The 14,707-nt window shown below is 40.2% G+C and overlaps 1 protein-coding gene across 1 annotated transcript in view; it reads right to left on the reverse strand.

The window, feature by feature from the left end:
- Nucleotides 1–270: 270 nt before the first annotated feature.
- SPRED1 (sprouty related EVH1 domain containing 1) overlaps nt 271–14,707 on the reverse strand; it is an 81,992-nt gene continuing 67,555 nt past the window's right edge. The window contains exons 5-6 of the mRNA XM_060273263.2: nt 12,137–12,295; nt 271–6,184 (exon numbers count right to left, since the gene is read on the reverse strand). Of these exons, the coding sequence (XP_060129246.2) occupies nt 5,525–6,184; nt 12,137–12,295 (819 nt within the window). The 3' untranslated portion in view covers nt 271–5,524. The remainder of the gene's footprint in view (nt 6,185–12,136; nt 12,296–14,707) is intronic.

Raw genomic sequence — 14,707 nt, forward strand, 5'->3', positions numbered from 1 at the left:
CTTGGAGGTTTTTAAGCAGAGGTTGGATGGCCATCTGTCAGGGATGCTTTAGCTGAGATTCCTGCATTGCAGGGGGTTGGACTAGGTCACCCTGGGGGGGGGGTCACTTTTACAATTCTATTATTTTATACAAGGCAGTAGGCCTGTGTTGCTGAATCCATCTTAATGCTACACAATTCTGAAATGTACTCTTCTGCACCATTTTTTTTCCTCTTTCCCTGCTCGGAGCCATCCCAAAAGTGAAATACAAAAACACATGACATATCTCCCTTTAATTTTCATGATAGTTTTAATCAGGTAATTGCAGGAAAACATTGAAATTTAAAACTGTTTTATGATATTAACCAGTATGGCAACTTACAAAGGGTATGATAACAAAACAGTTAAAACTCGTATGTGTATTTACATTATGTCCTCAAGGTAACCAGCTATATTCTTATACATAGAAAGAAATACATCTATGGCATGGAATTAAAACTTAAACCTATATCATTTAGTAGAAAGAGATAGCAATTAATATTTTAATGGAAATAATATACAAGTGAGGCACTTTTTTGAGGTCAATAGGGTGGAAAGCAAATTGCACTAAGCAAAATATTCACAAACAAGAGGGAAGAAAAACCTATGTACAGATTATGCTGCCGCTCCCAATACAAAGTTTTCCCCGCTAGGTTTTGTTTTAATTTTCAAAGCTAACCACAGCTATTGCAATTAAGATGCTGGGGGTGGGGGGGGCAGGGGGATGCCATTTAAATGCTACTTAATCAGTGCACCAAAAAGCATATGCAAGTTTTAACCACCAGGCTGCCAACTTTAATAGTACTAATTGGAATACTAAACCATCTCCTTTATTCTTCTGCCTCAAGAGCGTGTGAACCACTGTAGACTCCATATATACAGTGTTCTATGTTCTCTGGAGATCGAAAGGCCAACACGAACATTGTGTATTATTTACATGGGGAGTTCTCGAGGTTTTTCTTCCTTGTTCACACATACAGGATTACTCAGAGAAAGAATATAGAAGAAAAATGGGAATGTTGCATTCCAGCATGCAAAAATATCTGAAATTGCTGTTTGAAAGTGTGCAGTTTGGTCAATACAGAAGTCTGTGCTCTAGATCTAAATTTGCTTTGAACTTGGGCTCCACTTTTAAACTAACTGCGTCTTCTGAGACCTTCTGACCCAGCAAGAATAAGTCTCTTCCACAGGCGAGATTGCTGGTAATGAAGCTGCTATATGCAAGGATCTGTCACTAGGGCACAAATCTTAACATTGGTTTTGAAGAAGGAACAGAACAAGATTTCCCAAAAAATCATGCAAATTTAAAATTCTGTTGGGATGAGAAGTGAAGGTGAAACTACCTCTAAAAAACTTTAATGTGCAACGCTCAGGGGCCCGGAACATTCAAGTGCCCCAGGTGTTGGCTGGTGGGGAAAAGTTCGCACTTTCTGAACACAATGCATACCCAGGAAATCAAGCATTCACACAGTTAGCTGGCAATTTCTATTTCCTATGGGAATATTTCTAATCCGTAATCTCTCTCCCCTCTGCCCAAAATGGCTGCAGCCAATCAGCAAAATAGAGGCAAATGAAAAACTGATCTGTCTGCACTCTCTCTGCATGGTTTCTTCCCAAAAATGGCTGCCGTAGACCAGCACAGCACAAACATGTAAGGAAGTGGGCAAACTCCAGCTATTCAAATATCTGAATCAGCTGTGCATAATTGTGTTTAGATAAGAGAATTTTTGCATAACGAGCCGGTTGATAGCGGGACAGGTGTGGTACAACTAATGATTGTTTTCATTCAAGTTCAAGGCCCCAAGTTTGAGAATGACTGGCCCAGAGATTTCTATATGAAACAGAAACGTAGGCTTTTGTGGGAGGGTTTTTTGGACAACGTAATAATATAGAAAAGTTAAAGGCTCACTGTTTTGTAAGGTGGTATATAATCTTCTAAACTTTCAAGAATGACTCTTCTGGAATAAGACCAACAATGTCAATTAACAGGATGGGGGGTGGGGTGGAGAGGAACCAGAAACTTCCGGCTATTGTTTTATTTTGGTCTGGAACATTTGCATTTCCACAAAGCCTGATAGTAAGTGTGTCTTGTTTTACTGGACTTTCAGTGGGACATGTCTATTAATTCAATTGTGTCTAAAACAAGTGCAATTGCTGAAATTGCAAGGATCTCTTTCCATCCCCTATTTTGGCATTTATGTTTTAAACAACTATTAGAATGAAAATGTGTGTGTGTGTGTGTGTGTGTGTTGGCTGTGCTTTAGGACAATATGCATTTTAATGAATACAAATTAATGAATAAAGTTAAGTTTCCTAAATCATGTTTGTCCAGTAGGTGGTACCCTAATGTAATAGCTATCTGCTTTCACCTCAGACAGAACACTCCTCCTTTCAGGTAGCACCTTTTAGGAGGCTGAAAACTGAACATCCTGCGGCAATTACTGCACATGAGTTGATATAGGCTTGGAGAAAAGTCCCTCATTACATTACACCTTAAAAGGCACCTGGATTTACATGCTTTACAGTAAACCTCTTATCTGTTGACTCTTTGTCCCTAACCCAACCTCTCTCTGAGAAAGCAGGGTGAAAAGATAAAATGCACACAGGGACCACAATCCGATTTAAGGATAAAAACATTTAAGTGCACTGAAATCCATGAGATTCAACAAAACAACTCCATGGTGGATTCTATGAATTAGAATTAGTGGATTGAGAAGTGACAATTCAATGGTTTGTTCCAGGAAGATAGAGCCATACATCTTTCTTAGTTTAATCACTGGCATCTCCAGTTAAAAAAAGCACCTCAGTTAGCAGAGCTGAGCAGCAGGTCTGCCTGAGATCTTGAAAAATGACCACTAATTTGAGCACAGAGGTGGATTAACCCATGGACTGACTCCCTATAAGGCAACTTCATATGTGTGAGTTGGCCACAGTTAAGAAATTCCCCCGTTAAAGCAAAAGTATAAACATACAGAAATGTGGCCGACATCACGCAATCCATGAAACCAGATACTGAACCGATGCAATTATTTCAAATTAGATCAGTTGCAAATAACACAACCTATACTGTATACCAGTATCCATATTAATTATATTAATAGGAATAATATTTCTTCAAGAGTAAAGGATAGTAAATGTTTAGCAGCAAAGTGGTTAAATATATACTGAAAATATTAATGCACATATTCAGTAATTTTTTAAAAAAGCATATAAGGTTTCACTACTACAAGAACCAAGAGTTGCACTATGTCAATGAGTGCATAGAAAATGGTTAGATTTGTCTCTTCCCAAAGTACACACATACGCACACGCACACATACACACAAAGTTCCAAAGGACTTTTCTGTACAGCCAGCAAGTTCTTTTCTTGGGTTGTTGATACCATGCTCCATTTTTAATTAAAAGCATAATGTTTTAATAAATGCTATATCACAAGATGCAGTTCCTATGTCAACAGTGAAATGCAGGTTACTAATCTCTGTCTCATTTTTGTTTGTTTATTTGGGAAAAAAGTTAACAGTCTATCTAGGCAACCAAGTTTAGCTGAATATGTGAAGCATGAAAGTCTTCTGGAGCAGCAGCTCTCAAATATATAAAAGGAAAGGATTTAAAGAGATTGCTGCTACAGTGTCGTGTTTGCTGACTTAGGTTATCCATTCAGGCTTTTTTTAAAGTACAAAACTAGAAAGGAACTCTTAACTTCTATAGTTATCAATATATTTGTCTTCTTTTCAATGTGAAATAATACTTCAAGATGATCTATGTACATAACGTTGTCAGTTCAAGCTGTCATATAAATATAAATGCTTTCTTTAAAAAAGTATTTTACAGATAGTGTTATATACAGTTGTTCAGTTTGATACCTGGGCTCTGAAAAGAGGAGGGGAAGGAAAGATTCCTATGATTGAACATGGTCTTCAGAAGAAAATAAACCAAAACATTTCACTGAAAAATATATGCATAGAAATAAAAGAAAAGGCAGTGTGCAATTATAATTTTAATCGTATGAGCATATTAAACATGTTTTCCCCCTCCACCCATTAACGATTTTGAATGAATGACTGCTTCACTGCTTTAGAGAATTTTATTAATTAAAAACCTGTATACTCAGCTATGTTATATGATGGGTGACATTTAGAAATTTCCCCAAAATGGTATTTAGAACACATAGCCAAATGTTAAGTTAAACATTCATTATTAATATGCTACAACAAAGACAAAATAAAACCCACTTCCATTCACAAGAAATCCATTTGCTTTTCCCTACCTGGGTTATTGTTTGATATAGAGAGTATTTTAAATTTCTGATAGGCCAAATAAGTTTCGAATAATGGATGCTTTTTTGTTCCTTTACTAGTTTGAAGTAATAATTGGTACCAAGCTGAATTGCATGGTATACATATACATATACATATATATATATATATATATATATATATATAATGACAATTATCTTGTTGTAATCATAGCTGCCAAGTTTTCCCTTTTCTCGCGAGGAAGCCTATTCAGCATAATGGAAAATCCCTTAAAAAAAGGGATAACTTGGCAGCTATGGTTGTAATTTTCTTTCCCCAAACATTTGAAATCAAGGAAACCCTAGAAGAAAATTTGCTGGTTGAGAAAGGAAAAAAAACCTCCTTTGCCATTTCGCTGAATACAGAGTAATTTATATATAAAAATAAATGTTATGTTCTTATAAGAGCATTAGACAATTACACCTGTGCTTAACAAAACATTGGTCATTCAAGACTACAATAATTAATATTTTAAAAGCTTTCAGATTACCAGAATGTACAGAGAGAACTCAATACAAAAATGTAGCTGAAGGGAAACAAGACTGAAAATATTGATTTGTCCATTTTGAATAGAAATGCTACTAAGTTAACTAGTTAAATATTGAGAAATACTACCATGGAATGTGACTGGAAATGTGGTCCATAACTGTGTTGCAACTGGAAAGGGGAAGGAAGATTTAATAATCGTACCATATATTTTGTTAAATATAAACATTTGTTATTTGTACATAAAGTTGTTTCCAAAAAACTATTTATAAGCAATTTAGTTGCATTTAAAATCAATTTAGTTTCTTGCAGTCGGCAAGTTTTAAACTTTCCTTAGTTTTAAATCAGCTCTCACTACTGCAGGTTTAGTTAAATTTTCTGCTAAATAGATTCTTTCAAACAGCCCCCCATCACCTAACCTCAATATGTACAAATTGCTGAAGTTGATCCCTTATAGTATGGACTGCAGTTTATACTTATTTCAACCACCAATTGTGAGAAAAGGCTTTCCTTTCGCAAGAACTCCCGACACAACTTACACCATGCACTTAAAAGCAGATCATTCGGCGTGGCCAGCATTCCTACAATGCAACATGTTCTGATGCTTCTTTCAGAATTGACCTATCATACACGACAGGTTTCCCTTCTGCTTGCCAAATGCTTCCAAGAGTTAGATACTTCCTGAAATTAAAGACGTGTTAGCACAAACTTGGCACTGGACTGGTTCATCCCGCCGCTTTATGCTTCCCTCCGCAGCATCCACAGACCTCGCCACAATGGTGGCATGCTCTTAAGGGGAGGTAGCAGCACATACACGGCGCAATGAATGACAACGTGACAAGGGCGAGCCATCGCAAGCAGAACTTGTCGTCGCTAGTGTCACAAGAGCAGGGGTCAGAGAAATCCCCCTCGGAGTCTGACATACAATGGTAGAGCATGCTCTCGGCACAAAGCATACAGCTAACTTGGTAGATGCATCTCTTGATGGGATCGGGAGCGTCCTGGCATTTGCCCCGGCCATTCTCTTCGTGATTAAACCTTTCCTGGCAGTATATGCAGCGAGAGCGCTCCCCGTCCTCTTTCCTCCTTTTCGATTTTTTCAATTTGAACGAGGAAGGTTGCGTTTTAAGTACCACAGAACACTTTGAATCTTTTAGTGAATTCAACTTAGTTCCGTCCCCGGAAGGGTACAGGTAGTCTGGTTTTTTACTGTCTGCCTTGGGACATTGCAGTGAGGCGTCGCCTTCATCCCTATCCAAGTCATTTTTCCACATGTCTGGGTGCCTATAGTCTGCATAGCGGCGTATTAAAATGTCACGAGGGTTTATTCGAACAATTTCTTCATCGTCCTGAAAGCTGACATTCCTGACTGGCTTCAGGGGTATCTGAAAGGGAAGCAAAAGACACTTTGTATTACACACGTGTGACAGAATCTCTCAGCACAAGCTGATGTACCAGAGAACTTTATTGTCAGGAGGTTTCATCCTTACTTGTTTTCTGTAAACTGAATTGAAGAGTTTCTGACAAAGAGAATTGTGTGTGTGTGGGGGGGGGGGGGCAGAATCCAAAATGGATGAACTGCCATTTCCAGAGCCCATCTGAGCTTGCATTGGTAAGACAAAAAGTGGTGGCGGGTGCATTTTCCTCTTCCTGTTCAGTAAAATGATTCTTACGATCCATGGGGCACCCTCCTTGGAATCACAGGATTGCAGCTTCATGAAATCTATTCATATTTAATGCTTATTAGGCACCTTAACAATTAAATGCTATACAAAGGTATCCACAATCCTGAACATCCCTCCCCTAAATGCCCATCATAGGTCACCTAAGACATGAAAAGAATGAGGAGATGGAAAGGTCAAGCAAATAAAAAATAAAAACCCTGAAGAAAAGATGGTGGGTGCAAATTGGGGGTGGGAGGGAAAGCGTTGACAAGTAATAACATTGCATGATAAAAAGTTGAAGAAGCACTGCCAGTATGGCAGTGTCTAACAAAGAGCAGGAATTTCAAAAGCTGAAATTATTCAACTCACAATTCTGCTTTAATGATGTGAAGTAGGATTTGTGAACGCAACACAACACTGAGGTAATTGTGAAGCAGACCATTTTCAAACATGGGTGAGACTAAAAAAAGTCTCCAAATGACAAAGAAGCAGAGAATTAGCAGCTTGAGTGAGCCATACTTCTGAAATTCTTGGAACTAGCCCCCATGTGCAATTCTGTGCACATCTACTCAGAAGTAAGCCCCATTGAGTTTAATAGGACTTACTCTGGGTAGGTGTGACCAGGATTTCAGGCTGTCTGCAAAAAGTGGTTAATTTTAAATCATATTGCAACGGGTGGAGGATTTCTTACAGGTGTAGAAATAAAAGCCACTTTGCAACTCATGCCTGAATTATTTCAAAATGCTTTTTGAAGAAGCAGTCCTTGATTACTGAAGTACTTGCTTAACAAACACATTAACACTTGTGGTGAGAACTTGTAGCCAGTACCAAAGAACTTGCTCGCTTTGCTGGCACCAATGGAAATCCACAAAACCAAGACAGAAATAACTTTTCCATAACCTTCTAAAGGATCGGCCAGCGATGACAGAAACATCTTTCACTATTAATGAAAATAAGTTTGCTATAAAGTTTTAGTTTATGAGCAAAGATTAAAAAGCAAACAATCCTTTCCCATCCCTGCCAAGGGCAAAAACAAGACACTCCATTATAGGGCAGAGCAAACCTCTGCTGGAATATTTGAGATTCAAAATGGCTTGGCTCAAAGTAATAAAAATTGTAATCGGTCACCCTTGCCAATGGTTAAAACTGTCTAAACAACTAGAGCAAGCTAAATAGGGAAATCTTTGAAATCTAAGTAGAAGATCACTCTAAAATAAAACAGAGTAATGCAAGCCTAAGCTTCAGTAATAGATTGTTCTGGGCTTTAACTCTGCAACCTTTTTTGGGGGGGGAGGATGTCAGGTAAAGGAGAGATCAGGCTGAAGTCAGACAAAAGCTACTTTGCACAACCCCCTTTTTCTACATGGGTGTACACTGGTGTAGGCAACCCCCTCCCCCCCCAAAAAAAACTTGGGTGGTGGTGTACACTGTAATGCTGGAGTACATTTGAAGAGCTGCAAGTAGTAACATTCACAAATATAGTAAATCTTACAAAGTAGACATATCAAAATAAAAAGATTCCTTCAGTAGCACCTTAAAGACCAACTAAGTTTATATTTTGGTATGAGCTTTCGTGTGCATGCACACTTCTTCAGATACACTAGAAACAGAAGTGTCAGACCCTATATATATACAGAGGGTGGTGGGGGTGGGTGGGAATGGGTGATGGGCTGATGGGAGTGGTAAACCTGTAGATGGCTGTTAATGGCTGCTGATGGCTGCAATTAGTCCTGGGGGGGGGGAAGCAAGGGCTGAGGTGCTAAAGAAAGCTTGATCATGCATAATGAGATAAGAATCTGATGTCTCTATTCATCCCAGGTGGTTCCATGGTTTTAAGCTTGGTAATGATTTCCAATTCAGCAACTTCTCTTTCCAGTCTGTTCCTGAAATTTCTCTGTAATAAAACAGCTGCTTTGAGATCTTGTATAGAATGTTCTGGGAGATTGAAGTGTTCTCCTACTGGTTTTTCAGTCTTATGGTTCCTGATGTCAGATTTATGTCCATTTATCCTTTGGCGTAGGGTTTGGCCTGTTTGTCCAATATAGAGAGCTGAAGGGCATTTGATGGCATACACAATGTTAGAGGATGAGCAATTAAATAGTCCTGAGATGGTATGTTGGATGTTGTTGGGGCCAGTAATGGTGTTGTCCGGGTGTATGTGGCAGCAAAGTGGGCATCTGGGTTTATTGCAGGCTCTGGTACCAGTGTCCATGTTAAGTCTGGTGGTTGTATTATTGTGGGTGAGGAGTTGTTTAAGATTGGGTGGCTGTCTGTAGGCAATGAAAGGTCTTCCTCCCAGAGCTTGAGAAAGGGAGCTGTCATTGTCCAGGAGAGGCCGTAGATCTCTGATGATGCGTTGTACTGTTTTAACTTGGGAGCTGTATGTGATGACTAGTGGTGTTCTGTTATTTTCTTTTTTGGGTCTGTCTTGCAGCAGGTTCTCCCTAGGTATCAGTCTGGCTCTGTTGATCTGTTGTTTAACTTCATCAGGTGGATATTTTAGTTCTAAAAAGGTTTGCTGTAGATCTCTTAGGTGAGATTCTCTGTCTGTAGAGTTGGAAGAGATGCGGTTGTAACGTAGGGCCTGGCTGTATACGATGGATTGTTTGGTATGTTTGGGATGGTAGCTAGAAGCATGTAGATATGTTTGTCGGTCAGTTGGTTTTCTGTATAAGGTGGTGTCTATACGTCCATCCTGTATTTTTATAGTAGTGTCCAAAAAATGTATTTCTTGCATGGATTGGTTCATTGTTAGGTTGATGGTGGGGTGAAAGTCATTGAATGTCTGGTGGAAGGTTTCCAGGGTCTGTTGTCCATGTGTCCAGATAATAAAAATATCGTCAATGTATCGTAGGTACAAGAGAGGTTTGAGTGGGTAGGAGTCTAGGAAACGATGTTCTAAATCTGCCATGAAGATGTTGGCATACTGTGGGGCCATGCGGGTGCCCATGGCTGTGCCGCTGATCTGGAGGAACAGGTCATCCCCAAATTTGAAGTGGTTGTGGGTAAGGACAAAGTGGCAGAGTTTGGTAGCAAAGTCCGCTGTGGTTTTATCTGAAATGGTGTTCCTTATGGCTTGTAAACCATCATTGTGTGGGATGTTGGTGTATAGAGATTCAAAGTAGACATATGTGATCTTTGCACACCTGCACATGGGAAATTTCCCTAACCCATGTATACTCAGGTGAGAGAAAATATTATGCCTTTGCCTGAGGTACCCCTGGATACCTGGGTGCCACAATATAGAATCGTGGGTAAAAGAGGCACAATATCAACTGCAAGGTTAGGAAAGGATGATATTAAATTTATCATGGAATGCTCTATTTTCACCACAAAGGGTTTTAGAGGCTTGACAATAAAAAAGGCAATTCTTGAATTTAAATGCCAGCAGACATTTTTGTTCTTTCCTTCTAAAATCATAACAATAAACCGACAAAACCAGGGCCTGATTTTGCTTACTAGCCAACCGCAGTCTGTGGCTATCACTGACCTCTCCTCTCTTCTTGAGAATTTGGGACAGGAGGTCTTGTATTGTTCCAGGCTTCGCTGAGGGCAGAAGCAGTGTGTGTGGCCAGTTTTTGCAGGCCTTTTCCCACCTCGCCTGAGGGCAGGTCCCTGACTGATTCCAGCTACAAAAGCAGGGGTTTTTTGTTGGGGTGGGCAGGTTGTAGCTGTTAATTTTTTATATCTTTATTTTAGAGGTTGTGATTTATGTGGAAATTGCATTTTTGTTATCTTGTAAGCTGCCTTGAGCATGGCTTGAGCTGTGGAGAGCCAGCAGACAAATGAAATTACGTAAATGTATATTCTTTCTATCCTCCTGTGAGCCTGGAGTAAAAGGGAGATGTTGGGAGCCTTTTTCTCTGGCAAATGGATTTTTTGAGACCTCATAAAATATTCATTGACTGACAAAAACTTGTCTATTTGCTGGGAAGTCTTCCCTAGCAGCTGTATTTTTTTATTTATAAAAAAAGCATTTCTACTGCTCAGGTGGAAAACTGAAGACGACCTTTGTGAAGTGAAGGATTGTTTGGGTGGAGGAGAGGAAGAAACCAAGGTCGAGAGCAGGAAGTGGGTGGGACTGTGACACAGACCGAGCTGCTTGCCTGGCGGCAACAATGGAAACTGTAAAGGGGAATAAGGAAACTATGTGGCTGGGAGGCCCAAGAATGAGGGCAAGTAGCCTGGTAGGGACTTTAGCATCTTTTAAGAAGCTGTGTGGCAGTGAAAAGGAAGGCAGAATAAATGGGACTGAGCAAGTATATGTCAATGAGAAAGGCTGGGTGAGTAAAAATTCCTACGTGACAGAAGGAATTGTACACAACAGGCGAGGGAAAACAGGGAAGCATGCAGATGGGAAGGGAGAGGCACAGGGTGGAAGTTGCTGCGACTGCACATATTTGCTCAATTCAGAAGAAATGGGAAGTCATGGTTTCCAGTTGCATGAGACACATACACCACCACCCCTTTCAGCAGAGAAAGGCTGCATTCACACCAGAGTTTGTTCCCTTTCCCTGGATGTTTCCCTGGTAGTTATTTTGCACATCATAACTGAGCTTTCACACAATATAAAAGCCACTTCTGAAAATATGTATGAGAATATAATCAAGTTTAACGCTCATTTCCATGTTATTTGACTGCATAAAACCCACCCTCTTACAGCCCCCTCCCCCCAACTCAGAAAACCACGTGATTTTGTGTGGTGATTTTCCTGCCTTTTTCACAGGTTCATGCCACAGGCTCTCACCATACCTGCCAAGTTGCTGTCGGAGAAATAAGGGACCGGGCCGTAAGTAGAAGACTTGGAACTGGGCGGAGCATGCTCAGAAGTGACTTTTGATGCTGCTTTGCCCAGTTCCAAAATGGCCGCCGCGCCAGAAGTCGCACTGCAGCCATTTTGGAACTGGGCAGAGCAGCATCAAAAGTCGCTTCTGAGCATGCTCCGCCCAGTTCCAAAATAGCTGCCGCGCCAGAATAAACTGGGAAGAAACAAAAAAAAAAAATCCGTTTTTTCAGCTAGGAACAGCTGGAAAAACGGGGATTTCCCGGGGAATACGGGAGACTTGGCAGCTATGGCTCTCACATGACAAGCTGTGTGGCGGCATATCAGCATGTAGTGCATTCCTTGCCCACTTCAAGTCTAGTATTTCAGCACAGAGTAGCAGAATGGTGGCGGCATGCTGACATCTGTTGATGTTTGTTGCTAGTTATTGCTGTGTGGATGGCCTTTACTGCAAAATGGTGGTATAGTGGTTGAGATATGATGGAACAGGCTTGTGTAGTGTGAAAGGAAAGTTAGAAAAGAAAGAAAGAAGCACTAGCCTTATAGTCAGTTAAACTAACACAATAAACCCCACGTGTGAATACAGCCAAAGAGATATCAGAAGCATCTTCTACTTTTAAACAAGCTGCAACTTCCCATGACACCGAAACTCAAAGAACTATAGCTTGTTCAAAAGTGGAAGCAGATGCTTTTAACTTCTTCCTGTAGTCGCTTCCACTTTTAAGTCTAGTGCATGAAAGAGGGGAGAGAAGGGGGTATGTGACCTGGAAGCTTGCCACGGCTCTCTAACATAGTGGAAAAGCTTTGGCTCTCATTACAGGTCTAGCCTAGACAATGAAATAACTAGCCAAATTTCTGGTGGCTGTTTTTTCTAGTTGCAGAGCTGTTACCTGGTTGGATTGGTTGTGGAAAAACGGTCTTCTTGAGCTGAAATCTTCCAAGGTTGAGGGTCTTATAGTTAAGCTTTTGTAAGAGTCATTGCTCACTCCAGGTTCATGTTGGAAAAGATGATCTTTCATTAGCAAACTAGGTATGCTTTCTGGAATAGCCTGGGAATGATAATAAATTATAATTCATTGTTATTTTTGTTGTTGTGCTTGAGCCACCCCAGCAATTCAGATGGATGACAATGCATATGACTTCAATTAAAATCAAAACAAGTCACATACTAAACATTTACAAAAATTCGATTGTAAACAAATGTCACAGATTACATGCTGGAGGTAGCATTTATGCAGTGTCAAAAATACTTTTAGTATCCCCCTTATGGAATGCTTACTGAATGTACAAGTCACAAATACACCCAAGCACAAGAAAAACACTAACAGCCCTTCAGACCTACAATTTCCATGATTGCATGGTATGGATATGGGACCACACAAACTCCATTTCCCAGTTGGTTATTTATACATCTAGAAAACATCACTACAGAGAGGATTCTATGCCATTTCCTTTTCCAAGCAGTGATTGGCACTGAAGACTTGATATTTGTCAAACACCTGACCACCAACTAACCACAGCAATTGCCCCTGGTTCCGGCAGATCCCTGAAATAGAGCAGCCAACCGGGTTGGGTGTGTGACTCACTCTCACTTCTGTAATAGAAGGCCACCAAATTGGGGTGGGAAACTGTGATCACCTGAACACTTATTTGCAAGACCATAATTAGGGCAAGGCTTTCCATGGAAGTTAACACTTCAAACAGGCAGCATATATATTCTTATGCCATACACTTTCAGAGTATATGATGGCTGTGCCTTGATGCAGCATTTGCCAACCTGCAGCTCGTATCAGTCTTAAGACAGCTGACTGGGACTCATGGGAGATGTAGTCCAAAATACATTGGCACAGGTTGCCTTAATGTGCAAGACACCACACAAAATCTGTTCCTCAGGGAAGATGCTCATTTTGTGAGCATGTTTCTGACAAATGTACTTTACATGCTTACACCTTTCTGCACCTTCAACAAAATGAGACATGTTGAGGTATTGTTACTGTGCAGAGGGGCACTATGTTTAATAGACAAAGATGCTCAGCCACCTCAACAAAAGACAATGTTCTCCACAATTCACTTTTAAGTGTCATTCCTAAGTGCTGAAGGAAACTATAAGTAGTAAATTCTAAGATAATACAATGAGCAACTCATTTTTTACAGCTTCCTAGATTGTAGAAAACAGTGCTCATCAGGAGCTGAACCAACTACTGTGAAGTCGTGCGGAATCTAATCAATTGTGGAAGAGCATGTTAATATGCTTGCTATAGACATAAAAGGGTGGCTGGGAGAAAAATAACTTTCCAAGCTTTAAAATGCCCAACACCTTAGAGATCATTGCTCTAAGATCTATCATATTTCATTGGCTCCTCAAACTTAGAATTTGGAAACTTAAGAAGGAAGCAAAAGTAGACACACAGACTGCATTCTTATGAAAGACTACATTGTGGTTCAGCTCTACATGGATGAGCCTTCACAAGCCTTAGAGACTGTCCTCTCACCAACTGGCCAGAAGGACTTCTGTCACAATAGGTTTCGCTAAACTTTAGTTAGCTGCTGGACAAGCCCACTTCAAACCATAGCTTATGACATTGGCTCGTTTAACCAATCCCTATATGCTGTTAATGTCTAGTGTAATGTCTGATGGGGAAATTCTCATACCCTGGCAAGATGCACACACTCCAAATATGAATATAAATAGCACATATGCAAGCTGCCTGAGCATCTGCTACCAAAGTTTATCTGTAGCACTCAAGTCCCAATGGTTAATGGTACAGAATTTGGCAACCTAATGTATGCATGATTTCCAATATAAGAAAGACTATCGAAACAATGGTCTGAAGATTTTCTTTGTTGTCTCAGGCATGGACCAACAAGTTTATAGTCAAACTTTATCCGAGTTTAATGGAAATCTGGGTGCATAGTGGGATATAGCAGGCCTGTCCAACCGGTTGACTGCGGGCTGCCCCTGGTCAATCCTGTGATCTCCATTGATCGACTGAACACCAACCCCCCCACAAAAAGCTCAACAACTCTGCTTTCTGGTGAAGCCTCCCCCCAAAAAAGCTCAACATCTGTGGTGTCTCCCCCTAAAAAAAGATCAACAACTCTGGTCAATCCAATGGGTAGATCACTGCCAGTTTATTTATAGTGGGAGTAGATAGCAGTCTCTTGGAAGTTGGACACCCCTGGTATATAGTATTTTTTTCATATTCACCCAAGAGTTCATTTTTAAAATAATAATTACTTGCAATTAACAGAGGGACATGGTCAAGCGTCCATAAGGCTTACAAGAAATGTGATGTGCAGACAGGTTTGAGATTTCATCAATCCAAATGAGACTGTGTCATTTTGCCTTCCTTTAGAATTTACACATACACACTCATGAAATAGCTTCTTCTGCAACTCTTGCTACACCAGATGGTGCTGTGGAAAGCTTTTCTGACAAGCACTGTGGGCATTAGCAAACG

The sequence above is a fragment of the Zootoca vivipara genome, chromosome 1, assembly GCF_965207765.1.
Source record: "Zootoca vivipara chromosome 1, rZooViv2.hap1.1, whole genome shotgun sequence".
Taxonomy (NCBI): domain Eukaryota; kingdom Metazoa; phylum Chordata; class Lepidosauria; order Squamata; family Lacertidae; genus Zootoca; species Zootoca vivipara.